This window comes from Vicugna pacos, chromosome 5 (genome assembly GCF_048564905.1).
Source record: "Vicugna pacos chromosome 5, VicPac4, whole genome shotgun sequence".
NCBI classification, from domain to species: domain Eukaryota; kingdom Metazoa; phylum Chordata; class Mammalia; order Artiodactyla; family Camelidae; genus Vicugna; species Vicugna pacos.
This window is the reverse complement of record NC_132991.1, coordinates 43253215-43274189: the sequence shown is the minus strand read 5'-3', so window position 1 is coordinate 43274189 and position 20975 is coordinate 43253215. Positions and strand designations below refer to the sequence as shown.

At 33.6% G+C, this 20975-nt stretch overlaps 1 protein-coding gene across 3 annotated transcripts in view; it reads right to left on the bottom strand.

Moving 5' to 3' along the window:
* The window catches only part of UBR3 (ubiquitin protein ligase E3 component n-recognin 3), a 177232-nt gene that overhangs the window by 14124 nt on the left and 142133 nt on the right, over positions 1–20975 (bottom strand). For all 3 annotated transcript variants that reach the window (XM_031678376.2, XM_031678377.2, XM_031678379.2), the window contains exons 31-33: positions 17673–17778; positions 8081–8184; positions 435–559 (exon numbers count right to left, since the gene is read on the bottom strand). In XM_031678376.2, the coding sequence (XP_031534236.1) occupies positions 435–559; positions 8081–8184; positions 17673–17778 (335 nt within the window). The remainder of the gene's footprint in view (positions 1–434; positions 560–8080; positions 8185–17672; positions 17779–20975) is intronic.

The window sequence follows — 20975 nt, the reverse complement described above, 5'->3', positions numbered from 1 at the left end:
TTTAAAGAGGTATAATTAAGGCTAGCATTTTTAAATATAGAAGTAGTAAATCAAAAATCATCCTTGGATTGTGATTGGGGTTGGGGCAAGAAGAAAAATGACAGATAAGTAAAACAGGTAAGTCTACATGCATTTTATTACTTGCTGTGTTGATACAATTTTTCATAACTTCTCTAAGTTCAAGGTTTGCAGCAAAAGCAAAATAAAACTGCCCAATATAAAGAGAAAAAGGCCATGGTTTAGAGATAGATACAGGAGACCTCACTGTACAAGGAAAACATTTTTAACTTTTTAGCCCAAAGGTGCTCCATTTCCAATTAAAATACTGTTAATAACTCATTTTGCCTTTTGAACACCTAATCTCATTCACTCATATCACCAACTTCAATGAATTCGCCAAATGACTGAATGACAAATTCAGACAAGACACTAACCTTTTTGAGAGCCCCCGTGTGTTTCCAGGCTGACCTATCTTCCTCATTGCATTTAACTGAAAGTGCCACGAGAGCTTGCGTGTACAGTAGGGTAAAAAGCACCTTCACAATGCACGTGAAGTGGTCTACAAGAGAAAGAAAAGATCATTATTTCTTGGGAATCTAGACATTTTTTACTGAAGATAATTTCACAAATAAATGTCTTTCCTTGCACGTGTAGCTGGTTTTTGTTCAACACTTAAGTGATAAAGTAATAATGTGACATTATATTTGCTACCCAACAGATCTGAAACTATGAAAACTAATTTCCTTTATTCATGTATATAATATGAAAATGAGAGGAATTTAGCATAGTGGAAAGTGCTCTGTTTTAGAAGACTAGAATGCTAATGCCACTGAATTTCAAAACAGTTGTGTAACCTTGGCAAATCCCGTTACTAGACATCATGTGCTTAATAACAATGTCTGCGAGTCTGAGTGTTTAAAACCAACACTTCATCTGTTTCTAATATGATATATATCTTATGAAAAATAATACTATACAGTATAGATCTTCTAAAGTAAAAAAAAAACACTCAATGTTTTAAGTACTCTAACTGAATTTGAAAATTATAACAATGCAAAAACAGTAGTAACAATACATAAAATGCCTGGTAGCTTCTGGCACATATTAGATACATAACAAATGGTAGCTTAATCATCATAATTAACATTTATATAACATTTAATTAACATTTCTAATAACTTAGAAAATTTCTTCAAATGTCTCCTTTCAAAAGAATCCTCAAAAGTCTCAACTGGACAACTGAGCTTCAAAAAGGTGTGCCTGTGGTAACAAAGTTATTAAGTGCCCAGGTCTGAACTAGCATCCATACATATCATTCAGATTCCGTATTCCTTTTATTATACTATGCTACTCACCTAGTAACTGGTTACTACCATTTAATCAGTTGCTAAATTCAGACACTTGTAGACATCCTTGATACTTTCCTACCTCTTTCTCCCCACATTAAAACAATTACCAAATTCTGTCAACTCATTTTAAATATCTCAAGTCAGTTCTAATAACCTGGACCAAGCTTCTAACCTTTCTTGCCTAGATCTATAAATTTCAGCCTAAGTAGCTGTGTTGGGGGTCCCCAAGACCACCTCCAGATTTGATGACTCACTGGGAAGACTCACAAAACTCAGTATACAGTCCTATGATTTGTTACAGCAAAAGGATACAAAGTAAAATCAGCAAAAAGAAGAGGCATATTGGGTGAAGTCCAGAGGAAAATTTCAAAAGTCCTCTCCCTGCAGAATCACACAGGATGTACTTAATTCCCCCAGTAATGTGTTGTGAAAGCATGTGTAAAATATATACCAGGAAACCGTGTTAACAGACTCAGTGCCCAAGATTTTTATTGGGAGCAGTCACACAGACACCACCTGCCTAGCATAGACTGAAGTTCTAGGTTCCCAGGAAGAAAGCAGATGTGTTCAGCATAAACTACATCTGTACAGTTGAGGCACAGGCAGCCACTCTTACCTGTGGGACGATGGAAAGCCTCCCAAAATCAAAATTCCCAGATACCAAAGGCCAGCCTTGGAAGCAGGACTTCCAAAGGACGGCAGTCAGGCCTTTTTGTTAACTCTTCTCTGCAGTGGTTTATCTGCAGTTACCCCTTAGCCCTCTGTAATCTTTTGTTTGTTTTTTTGTTTGTTTATTACAGAAAGACTGATCTTTTTAAAAGAAGTATTTGGCATCCTTCCACTGGGATCTCCATACAAGCTTTAACACTCCCTCCTCATGGCCTGGCTAACTCTTAAATCAGTCAGCTGACACCTTAAAAGTCACGCCCTAAGGAAAATCTTGCCTATTTTAAATTTGTGTTTTTGTGTGTGAGCACTTGCACATGCGTACATGCACACACATGCTGTCTCTTACCAATGTTGATGGGTTGGGGTGGTAATTTAATATAAACTGAGCCAGTTAGAGTACCTATCTAGGATTTTTCTAACTGGAGGTAAGGGGTGTAAAGCTGTGAGTCTGGAAATATGAGAAGCCACGCTCCTGGTCTATGGCAGAGACTGTCTAAGGCATGACTGAACGAAGCAGAGCCACAGATCCACAGAGAGAAGACAGACCCAAGATCACAAGAACTCTGCCATCTGAAGCCCTGGTTCTAGTCATCCCTAAGAATACCAACTCCCACAGTTTGGGTATGTGAGTCCAAGAGTGCTCTTTCTTTGTGTTTATAAGCTAGCTCTAAATGGATTTCTAAATATCCTAACATCTAGGTACTTAACATATGCCAGGATGTAGACAGTAAGGACTTAGCATTTGGATAGTGAGAGAGAGACAGACAGACAGACAGTTGTGTGTATGCACAAGGTGTAATGGGAGCAAATAGGAGGGGGAACTATACAGAATAAGGGTAGGGCACAGAGAAAAATTAGAGCCTCCTGCCCCGACGAGGAGAGTTCGTCTTTAACGAAGAGAAATAAACCATAACAAGAAAGGCAATGATGGGATGAGGCAAGGAAAGGGGATTTCAGACAGAGGAAGTCATTTGGACAAGGATCACAAAAAAGAGCTCAAAAGTTACAAGAACTGCAAACTGTCCAGTGTAACTATAAGTAGTGATCACTGAGAGATGAAGCTAGAAAAGTGATCTTTATGCCGAAGACCAAAGGTTGTAAACTGTAGGCTATTTGTCTGAATGCAGCCTGCAGAGATGTTTGGTTTGCCTTTATCCAGTTTTGTTTTTAGTTACTGACATTCAAAAATAGGGTATTTCTTGTCAAAGTCCAGAATTCTACTTACTCTTAAAAAATAGGATGATTTGACAACACTGGGCTCACATTCTTACATGACAACAATTATCTGGAGCTGAGTGGTAAGCTTCCTCTTTGGCCAAGTGTACATTCTCTAGCTTATCACAGTCCCCTACTCCCAGTTATATCAAACCAAAGGCAAGGAGTCAATAGATAACATTATTGTTAAGAATTAATTTAGGCTATGAAGCCAAATTGTCTAGATTTAAATTCTGACTCTTGTGATCTTAGGCAAGTTAAACACTGCTTTTATTTCTTCATTTGTTAAATGTAGATAATATCACTTACTATAAAGGGATTAAGTGAAATACTGTTTAAACACTTAAATGCTTAAAATAGTGCTTGGCAATGGGCAATCAGTAAACATCTGTTGTCATTAACATTCCTATTTACATTACTTCTTTGATATCTATAAGCATTTGATTTATAGCACCTAGACTGGGCAATGAGAAGTAATTTTAAGCAGGATAGTGCTTATAAGCTATTAGATTTAAGCAGGATAGTGCTTATAAGATATTAGATTTGCATTTTAAAACATTCGCTGCTGCATCTTAGAAGAAAGGGCCTGAAACAAGACTTAGGCAAGAATACCTATTATCAGATAGCAAAGGTATTCTAGCGTATGTCAAATAAGATGGCCTGATGGAGAGAATGGGTCAAATTAGAGAAATACTTAGGTGACAGAAATTATAGGATTTGGTAGGCTTTGGCGGTAGAAAATGATGGTAGTCTTTCATTATACGAAAAGTAAACAGGAGTAGTGCTGACTAAAATGGAAAACAGAGGAAGAGAGCAAGTTTGGACGGAAAGAAAATAAATTAATGTTATAGGTGTTGAGTTTGAGGCATGTGTAGAAACCCGGGTCTGCAGCTCACCAAATCTGGAGTTAGAAATTTGGGAATCATGAAAGAATGGGTAAAGCTGACACTACGGGAAAGAAGGCAAAATTGAGATGGGGTCAGGAACCAAAGAACAACTCAAAGAGTGGTAAGAGGAAGAGCCTTGAAAACAAGTGAAAAAGAGACAGGAGGAGAACCGGGAAAGGATGGTATCACCAAAACCAAAAAAGAGTATTTCACGACAAATGATTTAATAGAATGATAAAAGTTACAGAATTTGTCAGCTAAGTACAAATAAAATGATTTTAACTAGGAGGTCATTTATATTGCTTAGTAACACCACTCACTTATAGCTTCTTCTCACTGTAAACTACATAAATTAATTTTTAATTAAAAAGAAATAAAGCATTTAAAGAAATGACAGCTACTTTAAGCATAATTTTAGCTTTTGTTGTAGCAAAGTACTTTTTAAAAATTACTTTGCTTTGATTACCATAATTTTTTGAAATACTTAACTTGACAGTTTAAAGTCACAGATTAAGTTTAAGTTCTCATATTCACTTATCCATTTAAGAAATATTTATTTATTGAGTAGTTACTATGTGTGAAATCAATATCTTTTAGGGACTTAAGAAAAAAATAAGTAATCACTCATTTGAGGTATATATTAAGTCAAAAGGTTCCCATCTTCCAAGGTGACAAAGAGACCAAAGCCCTTCAAATACAATCAAAATTCAAAAAGGAGAAAATGAACTGGACATCTATTCTCAATGTGTTTTTTAACGAACTAAAAATCTACCATCAAACTACCTGAGGGTAAACAAAGGAAGATCAATACTTCTTTGAAATGCCTTAGAAGCAGAGACTTTAAACAATGGCACAGATTTTAAGTTTTATAGTGCTACTGAATGACAAGGAAAAGGGGCAGGATGGTTGGGAGATACTGCACTTTCAAGGGCTCAATAATAAAAGCTTGCTCCTATTGATCACATGAGAAGAAGAGTTTATCAGACAGAAATATTAGCCTGAAGCTCTTTAAAAAGTGAATTTTTCCTTAGAATCACAAACTAAAATATATTTTTTACTTCATATTCTAAGTTGCTGTGAGGATTAAACTACTAGTAGATGGCACATTTATCTCATCACGCTATTTTAGAAGATGAAGTGATCATTTTGTTACTAATATGTAATTCATCACTGTTAAAAATCTGAAACATCATAATTCATAAAATTAAAACAACTTTTTAAATAGATATTACACATAAATCTTTGTTCCTATTTCTGATTCTTTTTCATCCAAAGATTCTAAAAAAGGAATAAATAGTTCAAAGGATACTGATGTCAAGCTGAGACGACAGCTTGACTCTGGAATTATACAAACAAAATCTGAGTAAACCAGATTTTCTTCAGCAGGTAAGGCAAGAAAACACAAGAAATTTTCAAAAATCAGATAATTAAATATTTAGTGAGTACACACTCTATGCAACGGCATCTGTGCTGTGTTTTGCAAGAGTAATCCAGAGAATGGATAATCTCCCAGAGAGATACAGTTCCTCAACAAACATCCATTTATTTATTGGCTTGCCTACAAGTACCAGACTCAGTGCAGGTGATAAACAAGAAGACAAAGAGGATTCAGATGCTTGCAAGTTTCTTTCCATTAACTGTTTTAGAGTTAAGGTGATACAAAATGCTTCAAGCTTCTAAAACCCAAAAGTGAAAATCACACAAGTAAATAGGGTATAATCTGAAGACAGTATCAGATACTTTATTCTTTTCCTACCATGAAGAATTTTTGTAAAAAAAAATATACTATTCCACTGCTTCCATAAAGCACTCTGCACAGACCTATGCAAACATCGAATCTTCTTAGTCTTCCCTTTTAGGACCTGAGTTACTAACTAATGTGCTCTGATTCTCTTCAAAATGTCTAGTCTACAAGGAAAAACAACTATGATGTGTTTTTTTGTGTGATAAGGTCGAGTTTATTTTCTCTCTGATGAGTGAAGAACCCAGTTTATAAAACTTTCTTTGCCTTATTCCACAGAGAACCGAGAAAAGATCCCAAGCCCATCCAACAACTAATAAGGTAGTTAATGCTGTTCCTTTAGGTATACTTCAGGGCAATTGAGGTTTGGGTCTCATAAATTGTCAGCATTCCCAAAGAACATTATAGAAGTGATCACAATATAAGATATAAAGATTCAAACCAAAGTAATAGCTTTCTTGAATTTCAAAAGAGAAAATAAGCAATTTACCAGAAACTACAACAAATGGATATTTAACACCTCCATTCCACAAACATTTATTGAGCATATGATGTATCAGGTAGGCATGTGGGATACACATAATGGTGCTAATCCCTGAGGAACTGAAAGTCTAGAGATAGTGATATTAAAGAAATTCTACTATTATGACAGAGAGACAAGTGTCAAAACAGAACTATGAACAAGTTATTGTAAGAAAGAGAAAAAGAGATATCCAAAAGAAAGGCTTTTAGGAGAAGGTAGCACTTAAGGTAAAGCAGCACCGGAAGTTATTAAGTGAATAAAGGAGAAATGGCAAGTATTTGAATACGTTCAATACTCTCCTACGTTAAAAACAAACAAAAAATAAATTACATCCACATATAGCTTGTTCTCTCCCTACATTCATTCTTGATAACTCTCTCTGCTCACTATCTCTATTCGCTCCTTTCTCTCTCATTTCCCATCCATTACAATCTGCATCTGATTTGACAACTACTCAAAAGCAACTTCCTTAATGCTATTCCTTATTATAGAATTATTTGTCTATGACCAAGAGTCCTCAGGAGAATTTATATTTAACTCACTTTTATGGGCCAAAATTCTTTTGAAAATATGGTAAGAGCTATGGAACTTCTCAGAAAAAAATGTATATATACATATAAAATTTTTCTGTATCATTTTAGAAGATTCATGGATTCCCTGAAGCCCTCTAATGAACCCCAAAGCACAGATTAAAAAGCCTTTGTCTGAAGAAGCTATCGAAGACTACTGGGGTCATATCAACAGACACACGCCAACATGAACCAAACACAAGTTTTAAACAGTTACTATTCTACACTGGAATTAAAAAACATAACATTTGCTACAATCCACGAATTCATAGCAATACTAAAAAACAAAAAGCAATCACTTTTGGAAAATGCTAAAAAAAAAAAAAAAAGCCCTCTCATTTTTCTGAGAACTGGTAAATAAAAAAAAAAATCAAGCATTTAAACTGACTTTCCTGTCTAGAAGTAAACCCACATCTTTATGGTCAGATTAATGTATGATAAAGGAGGCAAGAATATTTGATGGGAGAGGGAAAAAAAAAGAATACACAATGAGGAAAAGACAGCTTCTTTAATAAATGGTGCTAGGAAAATGTGACAGCTGTATGCCAAAAAATCACATTGAACTATTTTCTAACACCATACACAAAACAAAACAGAAAGCTAATTTTCCACCAGAGAATGGTTAATTATTTGACAGAATATTTTAAATGTCTTCAAATGAAAACTACAGACTATGGAGCAATAATTAAAGTGTTTTGAATATAATATTAATGCTGTTAATATCATACGAGTAAATTAAAAATAATGGGACTTCACATTTTCAATAACTGATACTATTATATCAAAATAAGTATGCATGTAGATAAGGTAGAGGCATTAACTGATGACAGTTTGCTCTATTTTTCACATTTTTGTATTATTTTAATTAAAAAAAGATTTTCAGAGAGATTTCTCTATGTCTTTACCTTATTATTGACAAAAAGCGAAAAAAAAGATCCACAAGGGGAGAAAAACTTAATTTCACTGTCATCTTCTTTAGATATACATGATTACTACTGATTAATAGGAAAAAAATGCTATTTACCTCAGAACATTTCCATCAGACTGAATGCTGTATTTATGCCCACAATTTTTACAAGATTCATTATATATATAATATAATCAAGAATCTGAATTAAAAGACATACCTTTGCGTAAAGGTTGTGGCATCATTAGGATCTGGATGAGCAAAAGGGATGTAACATCATGATAAAGAATTGGAACCTCAGGCTGTTGCTCCTCATTTCCCAGTCTAAAATAAAAATGCATAATCATTTTAGACAGTGTTGTGTATCTCTTCTTTTTAATTCATTTTATATTTCACATATATGTCTATGTACAGAAATAAAACTTTTACAAGCAATTGAGAAACCTCAAAAGAAAAAGTGAGGGGCCATATTTTTTGCCTAAAAATATAATCTTTTCCTTGACTCTGCCTAATATGAAAAAATTACATGGAAAATTTATGAAGTCTTACAAAAGTAAACAATTGGGATACATTAACCTGATTATGAGTCTTTCTGATCTCTTAGATTACAGAAATCAAATGAAGCACTAATGGGTACTTAAGAGAATTAGTTTCACTACAAATGGGGTGACACCTAGTTAGGACATTTGATATCACAAACTTCATACTAAAGAATAAATGTTCGTGTTACAAAAGAACAATTCACAAACATGTTACACTGAAAAGGCATGGTTAATATCTCTTGTTAAAAGTTGTTTCAACTTTATGACTAACAAAAAATTCAAATAAACTCTTTAACATTTTCAAAGTTTCAAAAAAAGATAACAATAACCAAAGAAGAACTTAAAATACACTATAAAAGACAAAATAGTAAACCTAAGGAATGTGTAGTACTATAAAACACACAGAATATATTATAAAGCAAATCTTTTTATTCTAAAAGAATTTTTAAAATTCCTTCAGAAGCTTAAATTTTTTGATCATAGGTTTAATTTTTAATGTAAGAAAATAAAATTAAATTTTAAGCTTCCAGAATTGTCTAACCTCTAAAGTTACACTTCAGACTAGACTTGGCATAAACCAAAATTGCTCAAATCTTTTGTTAGGCTCCATCATTCAACAAATATACACTGATTATTTTCTGTATGTCAGGCACTGAACACACTGGTGGGTAAACCAATCCCTGCTGCTGGGAAGCTCATATAACTGCCAGAGGAAGACAGCACTTCAAATGTCTCCACTTTCTACAAGTATCTCTTCAGTATACTTGTCTTCCTCTCCAAAGGTAGCCTTCCATTAATGCTACAAATCCTAGTATTTCTTGTCTTTTAAGTCTCTCTAGCATCTCTTCTTTACAAACCCAAAGTTCTCAAAAGTAAAAAATCTAGGGGGCACTACTTCCTCACCTATTCTTCAAATTCCCACAGAAACGGTTTTCCATTAGTCAACAATACTCTAATTACAATATCACTTATTTATTGAATTTGGGTTTTTTTGTGGGGGGAGGGAGGAAATTATATTTCTTTATTTATTCCTGGAGGAGGTAGTGAGGACTGAACCTAGGACCTCGTGCATGATAAGCATGCATTCTACCACTTGAGCTACACCCTACCCCCTCCCTGGACATTTTTCAATCTTTATTTTACCATCCCTCAACTTTGGACATAGGGGAACGCTCTTGTCTGGAAAATTCTTTTGGCTTTTATAAAACACTTTCCCAGGCTTCCTTCTACCTCTGTGATTATCCACTTTAATCTTCTTGCCAGGTTCTTTTTCCTCTGACCAACCAAGAAATAGTGCTGTTCCCCAAGGCTCCAATTCTCACTCTCCCTTCATACTACTGACTCTTCGAAAAACCTTCTAACCCATGACTTCAGTCGTCAGCTATACATTGATGAATCCCATGTCTGTATCTCCAGCCATGACTCCCTTGACTTCTCTATCTGAATATCCACTACCTCCACCTGTATATCTATCAGGCAGCTCAACCTCAACATTCCTGAAACTGAACTCATAATCATTCCACTCTACTCTACACACACAATCACATCCTAGTCATAATCAATATGCTCTCCCTTCTATAGTCATAGTCTTGATGTGGCTTACTGATTATATTCTCTAGCAATTAGCACAATGCCTGAAGCATAATACATACAATAAAAGTATAATCAATAAATAAGAACTTGGGAACAACCAAACTCATCTTATCTTACCCCATATTTAATTGGCAGTAAGTCCTAATGATTCTGTCTTTACTCCCTCTTAGCCATCCCTATGACTACTGCCTTCTATTTGATCTTCCCTCATTTTATGTCCCTCCAATACATCCTCTACATGGTTGTGCCCCAAAAAGATGCTTACACAGAAACTGAATCTAGTTTACCAGTATCTCCCCAATGCTTGGATTAAAATAGTTAATAAAAACTAGCTTAATAAACAAATAAATAAATGAATGGAAAAATGGATGAATGGATGGATAAATGAACAAACAGGAGGCAAAAGAGACAAAAACTAGATAGCCAGCATACCAGATCATAAAGAGACAGATAAAACGAGCTGAGGAAAGAAATATCTTAGTAAATTACAAACTTATTGAGATTAGGCACCATAGGTCACTACACATTTTTGTATTTCTGTGGTTTTATGACAGTTCCTTTAATGAAATGAACTAAATGACTCAAAAGGAAATATGCAAAAAGGGTGAAACTAGACCCAAACAAAAGGGGAAAAGAGTAAGAAGAAAGTAACATTGAAAAATCCTTGCTGACCTACGGATAAAAAAGACAGTGATAAAAACAAAAACATGTCCATTAAAAACTGTTTAAAGTAAAAATGATTTGGGATTATCAAACTGTTGCATTAAATCTAACAGATGATTAAAAGACTCAGAATTAGAAGGAACTTTATGGATCCATTTAAACTAGCCCAATCTTACCCCTATAGAAAGACCTACTTTACTGCACAAAAATCGAAGAGGCTTAAGAACTTCTTGCATCATAACCAAAAACCTACAAATTTTAGGTATAGAAAAGAACATTCCCAAATGAGTAAACTATAGTTTCTTAAAATAAGGATGTTATAAGCAACTGAAAAGCTTAAAGAGCTAACAGAATTCCAGATTCTCATTTATTTTATTATGTTATATGTCAACAATTTTATTTGGTAATAGAAGCAATCTTTGTCAAAATTAGAGGTGGATTACTTTTTGCTATTACTTATTTACTTATTATTATTATTATTATTGCAGACTTTCAGATATTATTTAAAATCAGTCTAAAGCTACATAAGAATGGAAAACTCTATGGTTAAGAAGATTATACCCTCTATTATGATTATTCAAAACTTGTTAAAAATTTAGCAACTTTAATATTAAATACAAGTAAGAATTAAGAATGTATAGTTTAACAAATGTTTCAAAACTAAAGGATTAAAAAAAAAACGAATTACAATGGAAAGAACGTGAAATGTTCCCAGTTGAGGAAACTCTCTACTACAAAGGTAACTATCTTTCCCAGATTAATTTATGAGTTTAAAACAATTCTGATCAAAATCACAAGTGAAGTGAACGGTTTAGAAAATGATTCTAAAGATTGTCTGGAAGAATAAACAGGTGAGAACCGTAAAGAAAAATTGGGACGTGGAAAGGAAAAAAGAGAGAAATATAATCTAACCAAAGATATACTCCTCAGTATGTAAACCAGCATGGTTTTGTTGCAGAAATAGGTTTGTAGCTCAATAGGAAAAAAGGGAAAGTCTCTAATTAGGACTATAATATACAGAAACTATCTATATACTAGTGTGTAATAAATGGGACACAAAATTGCTGAAAAATTAGCTAGATATTTGAAAATAAATTTAAATCTTCACCTATTACTATTGATGTAAACCAATTCCACCTAGATTATATATTTTTAAAAATCATCCTATAAGAAAACTATAGAGTATATATAGGTAGATATTGCAAATCCTAAGATGGGAAACACATTGTAACACTGATTCTAAAGGTAAACATCAAATCTTGGATGAGATAGGCAGGCATTCCAAGTAGGAAAGTAATAAAAAAAAATAAGAAGTATGGGTCTGATTGGTTTGGCTAAATGAAAATTTAAAACTGTATGTCAAGAAGTAATTTTAAAATTAAAAGGAAGCATATTCTGGAAAAAAGTTTCAACATCTACAACAAAGTAAAGTATACTTTAAGCTATAAAAATCATTAAGATAATTTTTTAAAAATAAGATGCCAACAGAAAAATGAGCAGATGTCCTGACTATATAATTCACAAAGACTATACAAAGATAGCTGATAAATACGAAATATTTACATGAAGTTAACTTCACCAGAAATCTAAAATATGTATATGCTTTCATATTATCTTACAGTTCTGGGATTATATCTGACATGTCAAGATATACACATCATCTGATATTACTGTGGAAATGGAGAAACAATTTCAATGATTAACAACAAGAATGAATAAAATAAATTAGGTATATGGTTTAAAGAGTCTTTTATAATATCATGTGTCATTTAAAAAGCATATTCTGAAACTGATATAATATGATTCAAATAGCTTTTTAAAAATCCATAGTAAATATACAGAAAAACAGAGACTGGAAAGAAATGTTTCAAAATGTTAACAGTATTAAGAGGAATTTCTGGAAAATAAAATTAATTTTTCCCCTCATATTTGCTCTCATTTTTATGGTTTATCAGTTCATTAATACAGCATGTGGGTTATGAAATTTTATATTATTTCATTCTTTCTCAACATTTTAGTACATTCTAAACATTGTACAGTAAATACAATTTTATAATCAGGAAAAATTTACAAAAAAAAAGAAAATTACTAGCTAATATCAAGAAAAGTGATTTACTTTCCTTAGCGAGAACATGCAAAATACTCATAGCTTGTTAATTTTATCTACAAACACAAATACACACACACACACACACACACAATTGCTTTTGGGGTGGGGAGAAGCAGCGGGATAAATTCAAAGTTTCAAAGTATCTCCCCACCAGATACTTAATAATTACAAAGGATAAAATAATAACTTTACAGTAGAAAAATGTCGTAGATTCACATTAGCCAAATAATCAATTAGCATTAATAACAAGACAAATCTACAGCATGTGCCTCCTGATATGACACAGTAAAAAGAACACAATATTACTTCTGCAGTATTTCTGCCAAAAGTTCATTACCTGAATCTAACCACAAGGAAATACCGGACAAAAAAAAATTGAGGGGTTCTACAAAATAATTGGCCTCAGCTCTTCAAAGAAAAAAGTCAATGTCATGAAATACAATTGTTGGGAACAACTTCAGACTGAAGGAAATTAAAGAGACAGGAAACTAAAGACAAGTATGATCTTTAATTTTCCTTGTACTGCATTTTCATTTCCCAGGACATTACTGAAATAACTGCAAAATCTGAATAGGTTCTGCATAAGGTAGGTGTTAATATTAATTCTCTAAATATCCAACTAACTCAGCACCATTTACTATTAAGACTGTGCTTCCCATCTGCTCCACAGTGCCATCTATGCTATAAATCCAAAATCCAAGTATGTGTAGGCCTTGTTTGTTTGTTTTAATAAGCAAATACAAATTTATTTTCTCATCCCCTCATACCACTGGTGATGACACAAGTGATAGCATAAAGTACAGATTTTATGCTCCTAGATTTGTTTTTCTCTTACCATTGTATCTTAATGAAGATCTTTCCATATCAGTAAACAAAGTGCTTTCTCACCTTTCTTTCTCTCTCTCTCTCTTTTTTTTCCTGGTAGGTCTGTTTTAATTTACTATTGTAGGGAAGGAAAAGCAGTAGTATATTTGATAGCTTTATGGCAAAAAATAAAATTGGATCTATTCCTTATAACATACATCATGATAAATTCCACATAGATTAGACATTTAAATGTAAAAACTGAAGCCACAAAAAAGCAGAAGAATTATATATCTGATAAGAGGTTAATATCCAGACTACATAAAGAACTCAGACACTCAATAGCAACAACAAAAAAAATCCAATTAAAAAATGGGCAGATGATCTGAATAGACATTTTTCCAAAGACATACAGATAATTACGAAGTACATGAAAAGGTGTTCAACATCACTAATCAGCAGGGAAATGCAAATCAAAACCATCACACCTGTTGAAATGGCTTTCATCAAAAAGACAACAAATAACAAGTCTTGGTGAGGATGCGGAAAAAAGGAAACCCATGTGCACTGCTGGTGGGATTGTAAACTGGTGCAGCCACTATGAAAAACAGCATGGAGGTTCCTCAAAAAAATTAAAAAATAGAACTACCATACGATCTAACAGTGATTCTACTTCTGAGTATTTATCTTAGGGAAACAAAAACATTAACTTGGAAAGATATACACACGTCCATGTTCACTGCAGCATTATTTACAATAGTCAAGACATGGAAACAATCTAAGCATCCACTAATGGGTGATAGGTGAATGGATAAACAAAATGTGGCACACACACACACACACACACACTGGAATATCATTCAGCCATAAAAATGAAGGAAATCTTGCCATTGGTGAAAACATGAATGGACCTTGAGGGTATTATGTTAACCAAAGTAAGATAAGACAGAAAAACAAATACCATACAATCTCACTCATACACGGAATCTTAAAAACAAAAAACAAAACAGAAAACCCTCCTAGATACAAAGAATAGACTGGTGGTTTCCAGAAGTAGGGATGGGAGGTGCAGGGTGGGGATGTGTGAAGGTGCTCAAAGGTACAAACTTCTAGTTATATAATGTACATATAGAGATGTAATGTACACCCTAATGACTATAGTTAATAATACTGTATTGTATATTTGAAAGTAGCTAAGAGATTAAATCCTAAAAGTTATCATAGAAAAAAAGAAATGAATGAATCCCTTTATCAGGTAATGGGGAAAGGCCTGAGTCAAAATGGGTTAGGTTCCAGAATTAATAAATAAAAAAATTAATAAATATGACTACATTAAAAATAAAACTTTGCAAATCAGTAGGTAAAAACTACTTTTATTGAAATCATACTTTGAACAATTCAACAATGACTTCCACATAAGAAGAACATTAAGAAATTGCAGTCGGCAACTAGGATCTAGGAAGGTTTTCAGTTAGAAGAAAAAGCAGGAGAGGAAGCGATGTAATAAAGGCACAAGGAATTCAAGGACTGGAAAGTATTTCAGTTGAAGCACAGAATACACATGAAAAAGAAAAAACGCAACTCTGTGACAACTTAGAGTGGGCATTAGCTGTTATCTCAATGTAAGTTATCTCTCAAATGTACTGTCGAGTTTCCAGATACATCTTCCAATTCAGCCAATATATTTTTTCTAGTAAACTCTTAATTGAAGTATTACATACATACAGAAAAGTGCACAAATCCTAAGTATAAAGCCTAAGTTTTCACAAAGTGAACACACGTAACCAACAGTCAACTTAAAAAAAAACAGGCACTACCAGCTCCCCAGAAGCCCCTACCGTGAAGCCATCCCATTAAGCATAAACACTGTCTTCATTTCTAACACCATGAATTAGTTTTGCTCATTTCTGAACTTTAAATAAATGGAATCATTATAATCTATACTCTTTCTTATTGGTTCCTTTTACACAACAGTAAGTCTGAGAGGTTCATCCATGTTGTTGTTTTCACTTGTAAGTTTGTTATCTTATTGCAGTATAATATTCTATTGTATAAATTTAGCACATTTAGAATTTTGAATCAGAATTAAGAATTGGATTTATAGAATACTTAGATAGTAATTACAATTAGACAATAATTAGAATTACCATTCTACTAATGATGAGCGTTAAGACAGTTTCAGTTTTTAGCTACATAAATAGTTCTGCTATGAACAGACTTGTTAAACACTGTGGTGTCGTGGAGTTAACTCATACTGGTTCATGAGAACCCACTGTTAACTTTTCAGGTTAGCTGTGAATCAGCTGTTACATAAAACCACCATTAAAATTAAATTACAAAATAAATAAATAAATAAATAAAACTTTGCAAGGCAAAAACAAAAAAGTCATAAACTAAAAAGACATTAGACAACCTGGTGAAATACATTTGCACCTTGTCACACAAAGGACTAACATCTATATCCATAAACATTTTTTAAATGAAGAAGAAAAAGACCAACAACTTGATTTTCAGAAACGAACAACAAATAAGAAATGCAAATGGACAGGAATGGTTGACAGAGGTCTCTGAATTTACTTTACTATATATAGTTTTTACTTTGGAATAAAGAATAAGTTTATATAATTAAAATTTAAAAATCCAGGGGAAAACAGGCAATTTTTAAATATGGAAGGGAAAAAAGAAAACAAATGAGCCTGACTACAGATTTTTGGGTTTTGTTTATGTTTTATTTGAATGGAGGTACTGGGGATTGAACCCAGAACCTGGTGCATGCTAAGCCTGTACTCTACCACTGAGCTATACCCTCCTCCAAGCCTGTCTATAAATCTAGTTGATGGCAATACCACACAAGAAAAAGTTACTTCAAATGACTTAAAATTTAGTATTTCATCTATACATCCCTAGTGGTATATTTCTAAGGATGAAACTTAAGATTAGTAGTAATATTAGTTTAAAAAAAACCTGTAGTTATACTGTAGGTTATGGAAATAGTAAAGATGTTATCAATATCATTAGGAACCAAGATTTCCAGAGTAAGAGAAAAAATATGCAAATAACAATAAGAAACAAAATATAACCTTGCAATCTTAGGACTGAATTACAAATACCAATAAGAACTCAAGTTCTTTTTCTCCTTAAAAAAAAATTTCCAAACTATTCACCAGAATGGCCTATAATCAATGATAACACAATAGCTAAGGACACCCCTGAGCACTCAGATTATGATGTCTAAATACCATTTCCCATTAAAAGGAATTACATGGAGAAATGGCTGATTCCAAGTATAAAGTGGAAAATATACAAAATAAACCTGGGTCAACTTATTGTGTCAGAAAGCAAGGATATTCCCAAAGACTACTTGGATCATGTTGACATACAATAGCCAATCTAAAGGGATTCTCACTAACCTAAAAAGGATGCAACCTGCTGAAAAGAATGTCTGAAACAGGAGTGAAAGACAAGTATATAAAAATCCATGAGATCATACAATAAATAACCACAACTTATTGGTCACCATGGGAAGTTGCTAGGGTATTAACTCACTTCTTGGCAGGCTTATAAATTGGGAAGAGTTAAGCATTCATCCTGTTAAACTATGTTTCAGGGTAACCAAACAGCCGATGTGGGAAAGTTCTTCTGTATAAAAACTATCTAACCAATAATCAGAAGGAAGGCTTTTTGTATTTTTTTTTTTAAATCACTGTTTCACAGCCCCTAATGAAATACTGGATTTAGGCAAGAATCATCACAGGTTGCAAAAATCATCAGGTGAAAGGCTGATGATGAACTTTACAGTGAAGGGATCAGACTAAGGCTAATTGAACCCACTGATCAATTGTGATATTAAAAAAAAGACAACCAGCCATTATGTGCCTCTATCTGAATGTTTTATCCGCATAAAAACTAATGAAATTCTTTAAAAGATTTTGTGTCTCTTGGTAGGAATTTTTACGGAAAGTATAACGGTAAACTGTTTTCAGATTTTATCATTTCATAAGGAAAATTCACAAATTCATAAAGAATTTCAACCCTATTTTTACACTTAACTATTTTTCAATAACAGTTTTAACTGAATTTAATCTCTCAGTAATACTTACTGCGAATTCATCTCTTCTACCAACTGCGTAAGCTTTCTCCAGGGATTATACTCAGAATCAATGCTATAAAGCCGCATGTGCAAGGCTAGTACATGGAACAGTTGATCTAAACAAATTGAAGAAAAGGTAATTAGAAAGTTCACACAATTCTTCCAGAACAAAATTTCTAAAATTCAGGCAGAATTTCTAACCAATTTATAAGGAAATGTTTCCTACCCTTATAATTACAATTCACCAAGTTTAAGTACCAATTACTTCATGCTTTCTTTTAAGGTAAACTAAAATAAATGTCCAAGTGAGTTTTACTAGAATCCGAACTGTCCTTATGCTCAGTCTTAATACAGGAATGGTTTGTTTTCCTCATCTCCTGTCACAGACCTACTTTTCCTTGGCTTTATGCTTCTGTAGTCTTGATAACTTGTACTTCTCACTATTGTAGTCTTCTAACCAAAATTTACTATTATCTTCAACACCCTACTGTGGGTAATACGCATAACAACACCCATGTATTTTTTAAATGAAGGTACTGGGGATTGAACCCAGGACCTCGTGCATGCTAAACACACACTCTAGCACTCTACCACATATGCTCCTACCTCCACCCCAGTCAAAGGGTTCTTTCTAATGTCTCTTTTTAAGATGAAAGTCAACTTAAAGTGTATTTGATTTCATCAGAAGCATAGAAGTTGCCATTTTATTGATCTGTTTGCCATTGAAACCATGGCCAGCATAAAAATAATGTTGCAATCTGCCTATTTTCCTAGTCTCTGCCATAATTAAAGAATCACAAATGTTAGAAAAAAAGCTTTTTCATCTTCTTATATGTCCTCATTCTACAGATGAGGAAATAGATCCAGAGAAAGGAAGTACCTTGCCATGTCACTCTAATATTCACTGGAAAAGCTAAGTACAGAATTTAAGATGTATTACTTCTTAGTTATTTCTACCACTCCAGTTCTTCTTGGAATTTTTATGATTAAAAAAAGTATAAAATTCCTTTTTTGATACACACACCCCTTTCATTCTCATGAAAAACTGAGCCTGTAACCCTGAGGCATGGTATTGGCTTTAACTAGAACTGAAGGATGGTAACATATCTAATGAGTATATCTACTTTTCAAAAACAATTCAGGAACCTGAAGATAACTTCAGCAGGAAACAGAACAGGCCAAATAACAATACTTCTCACTATGTTTACACAATTCACTGTGTTGTCAAAATTTAGTCTGAGACCTATCAGTAAGAACGAACTCTAATATTTATTTAGCAGCAAAAATATCTTTTATACTAAACAAATATTGACAGTAGTAGACATAGGGTGAAGAGAATCTTTGCTCATATTAAAAAAAAAAACTTAAAAATAACGGGAAAGTGCATTAAACACCAGCAGTGTGCATGATATTTAAAAAGCTGAGAAGCAATTATACCAAGAAAGCATATTATTAAAAATTTTGAATAACAACAGCAAAAAGAATAGACAACTTTTTCTGGTATAACACATTTTTCTAAAGTTCTAAAGTTAGACCTACATTTATAAAATAATGTTTAGAAATGAGAAACATCATTAACTTACAGGTGTGTCATGATTTCAATATATGGATAGGAGCCACCACTGTCTAGTAGGAGCCAGAAAGTCCTGGATTTGAAATCCAAGCTCTGTACTGGTCCTGTGTCCTTGGACACATTACCTCAGTTTTATTATCTGTAAAATGGGGATAATACCACCTTTCTTGGCTGTTTTATTATGATAGTAGTTATAGTAATAGTATATATCTGTAATGTGTAGACAGGTGTGCTTGTACACATGCACATGCATATATGGTTTCTAAGAATAAATTCCAAATAATAAATTTAATATTTATAAACTGGAGATATTACAACTAAAATTAGAGATTATGACTACATTAGAAACATTAGGTCTCCACATAAAACTACCATTCTACAAAAGATACTAACATGTTTTTAATTCTCTTCTCTCTCCTCTCCTGAACTTTTGGTACCACTCTTCCTTGGTTCTCCTCCAGCTCCTTCTCAGTTATTTTTAAGTGCTCTTCTTCCTCAACTGAACCCCAAAAGGTGGCATTCTCCATAATAAAGGAAAAGCGATCCCTTCTTAGCTTTTTTTACCCTCTCTTTCTACACACAATACTTCACATAAGTTCAACTTCCACTTCAACCCTTAAGTTTACAATTCACAAATTTCTCTAGCACTTCAGATGTTTGACAGGCACCACAAAATCAATATATCCAAAACTAAACTGATTATATAGCCCAGCCTAGCTCCACTGTTCATTTCCTCCTACAATCCCATTTGAGTGAATGACATCACTGTCCAAGCAAACATCCAGGAAAAACTTGGGAGTCATCTTCCAAGTCCTTGCCCTCCACAGCCAACTGATTACCAATCCTACTGGTTCTGCCTCCTACTGGTTCTCTGCATCCTCTTCTACTCCACTTCACGGCCACATCATTTCTCAACTGGATTACTCAACAGAGTGCTCATTCAGCTTTATGTCTTTTGTTTCTCCCTCTTCCAATCCCTGTAAACAATAAACCTATTCATATTATCTCATAACTGGTTGGTGAATCACTTAAGAAACAGGCATAGATAGCCTTTCATGAGATAACCGTTGTCCTCTTTCTCTTTATTACTTAATCTTCTTTCCTCCCTTCCTTTACCAAGTATTCCCCAGTGTGCCATGTTTTCTCACTCTGCGCAAGCTGTTCTCTCAGCCTAGAATAGCATCTTCTTGTTCTCCATGCAAACCTGATTCATTTTTCAAGAGCTAGTTCAAGTGCTCCTCTGTAAAGTTTCCTCTAATACCGTACCTGAGACAGAGGTGATCATCCTTTATGCATTCTCTACACCTACTATTTTAGCACTCCTTATACAGCCCTGTAATTATTTCTCACGTGTTTTCTTCTCCTAGTAGATGGTGATATCTCCCTGAAAAAGATAGTGGTTTTTTCCCTCTTTATACCTCCCAGGCTAGCACAGTACTTGGCACTTAACAGGATTTTCTGGTATGCTAAATATTGTATGAAGATGTCAACAATCTCATTTTTTTTAATCATATAAATTCATGATGGATTTATACGCTTCCTTTTCTGTTGTAATGACACACTGGCTTAGTAACCAGGAAGTAGGCAAATTAATCAACCCTAATTTCATTGCCCTAAAAGAGACTGACCTCTCAACTCTAATTACTAACGCAGTGCTTGACCTACTTGTCCTCACCACCGTCTTCCTCATTCTGGTTGCCATGACAATTCACCTGGGACAATGAACTATTTCTTGCAATA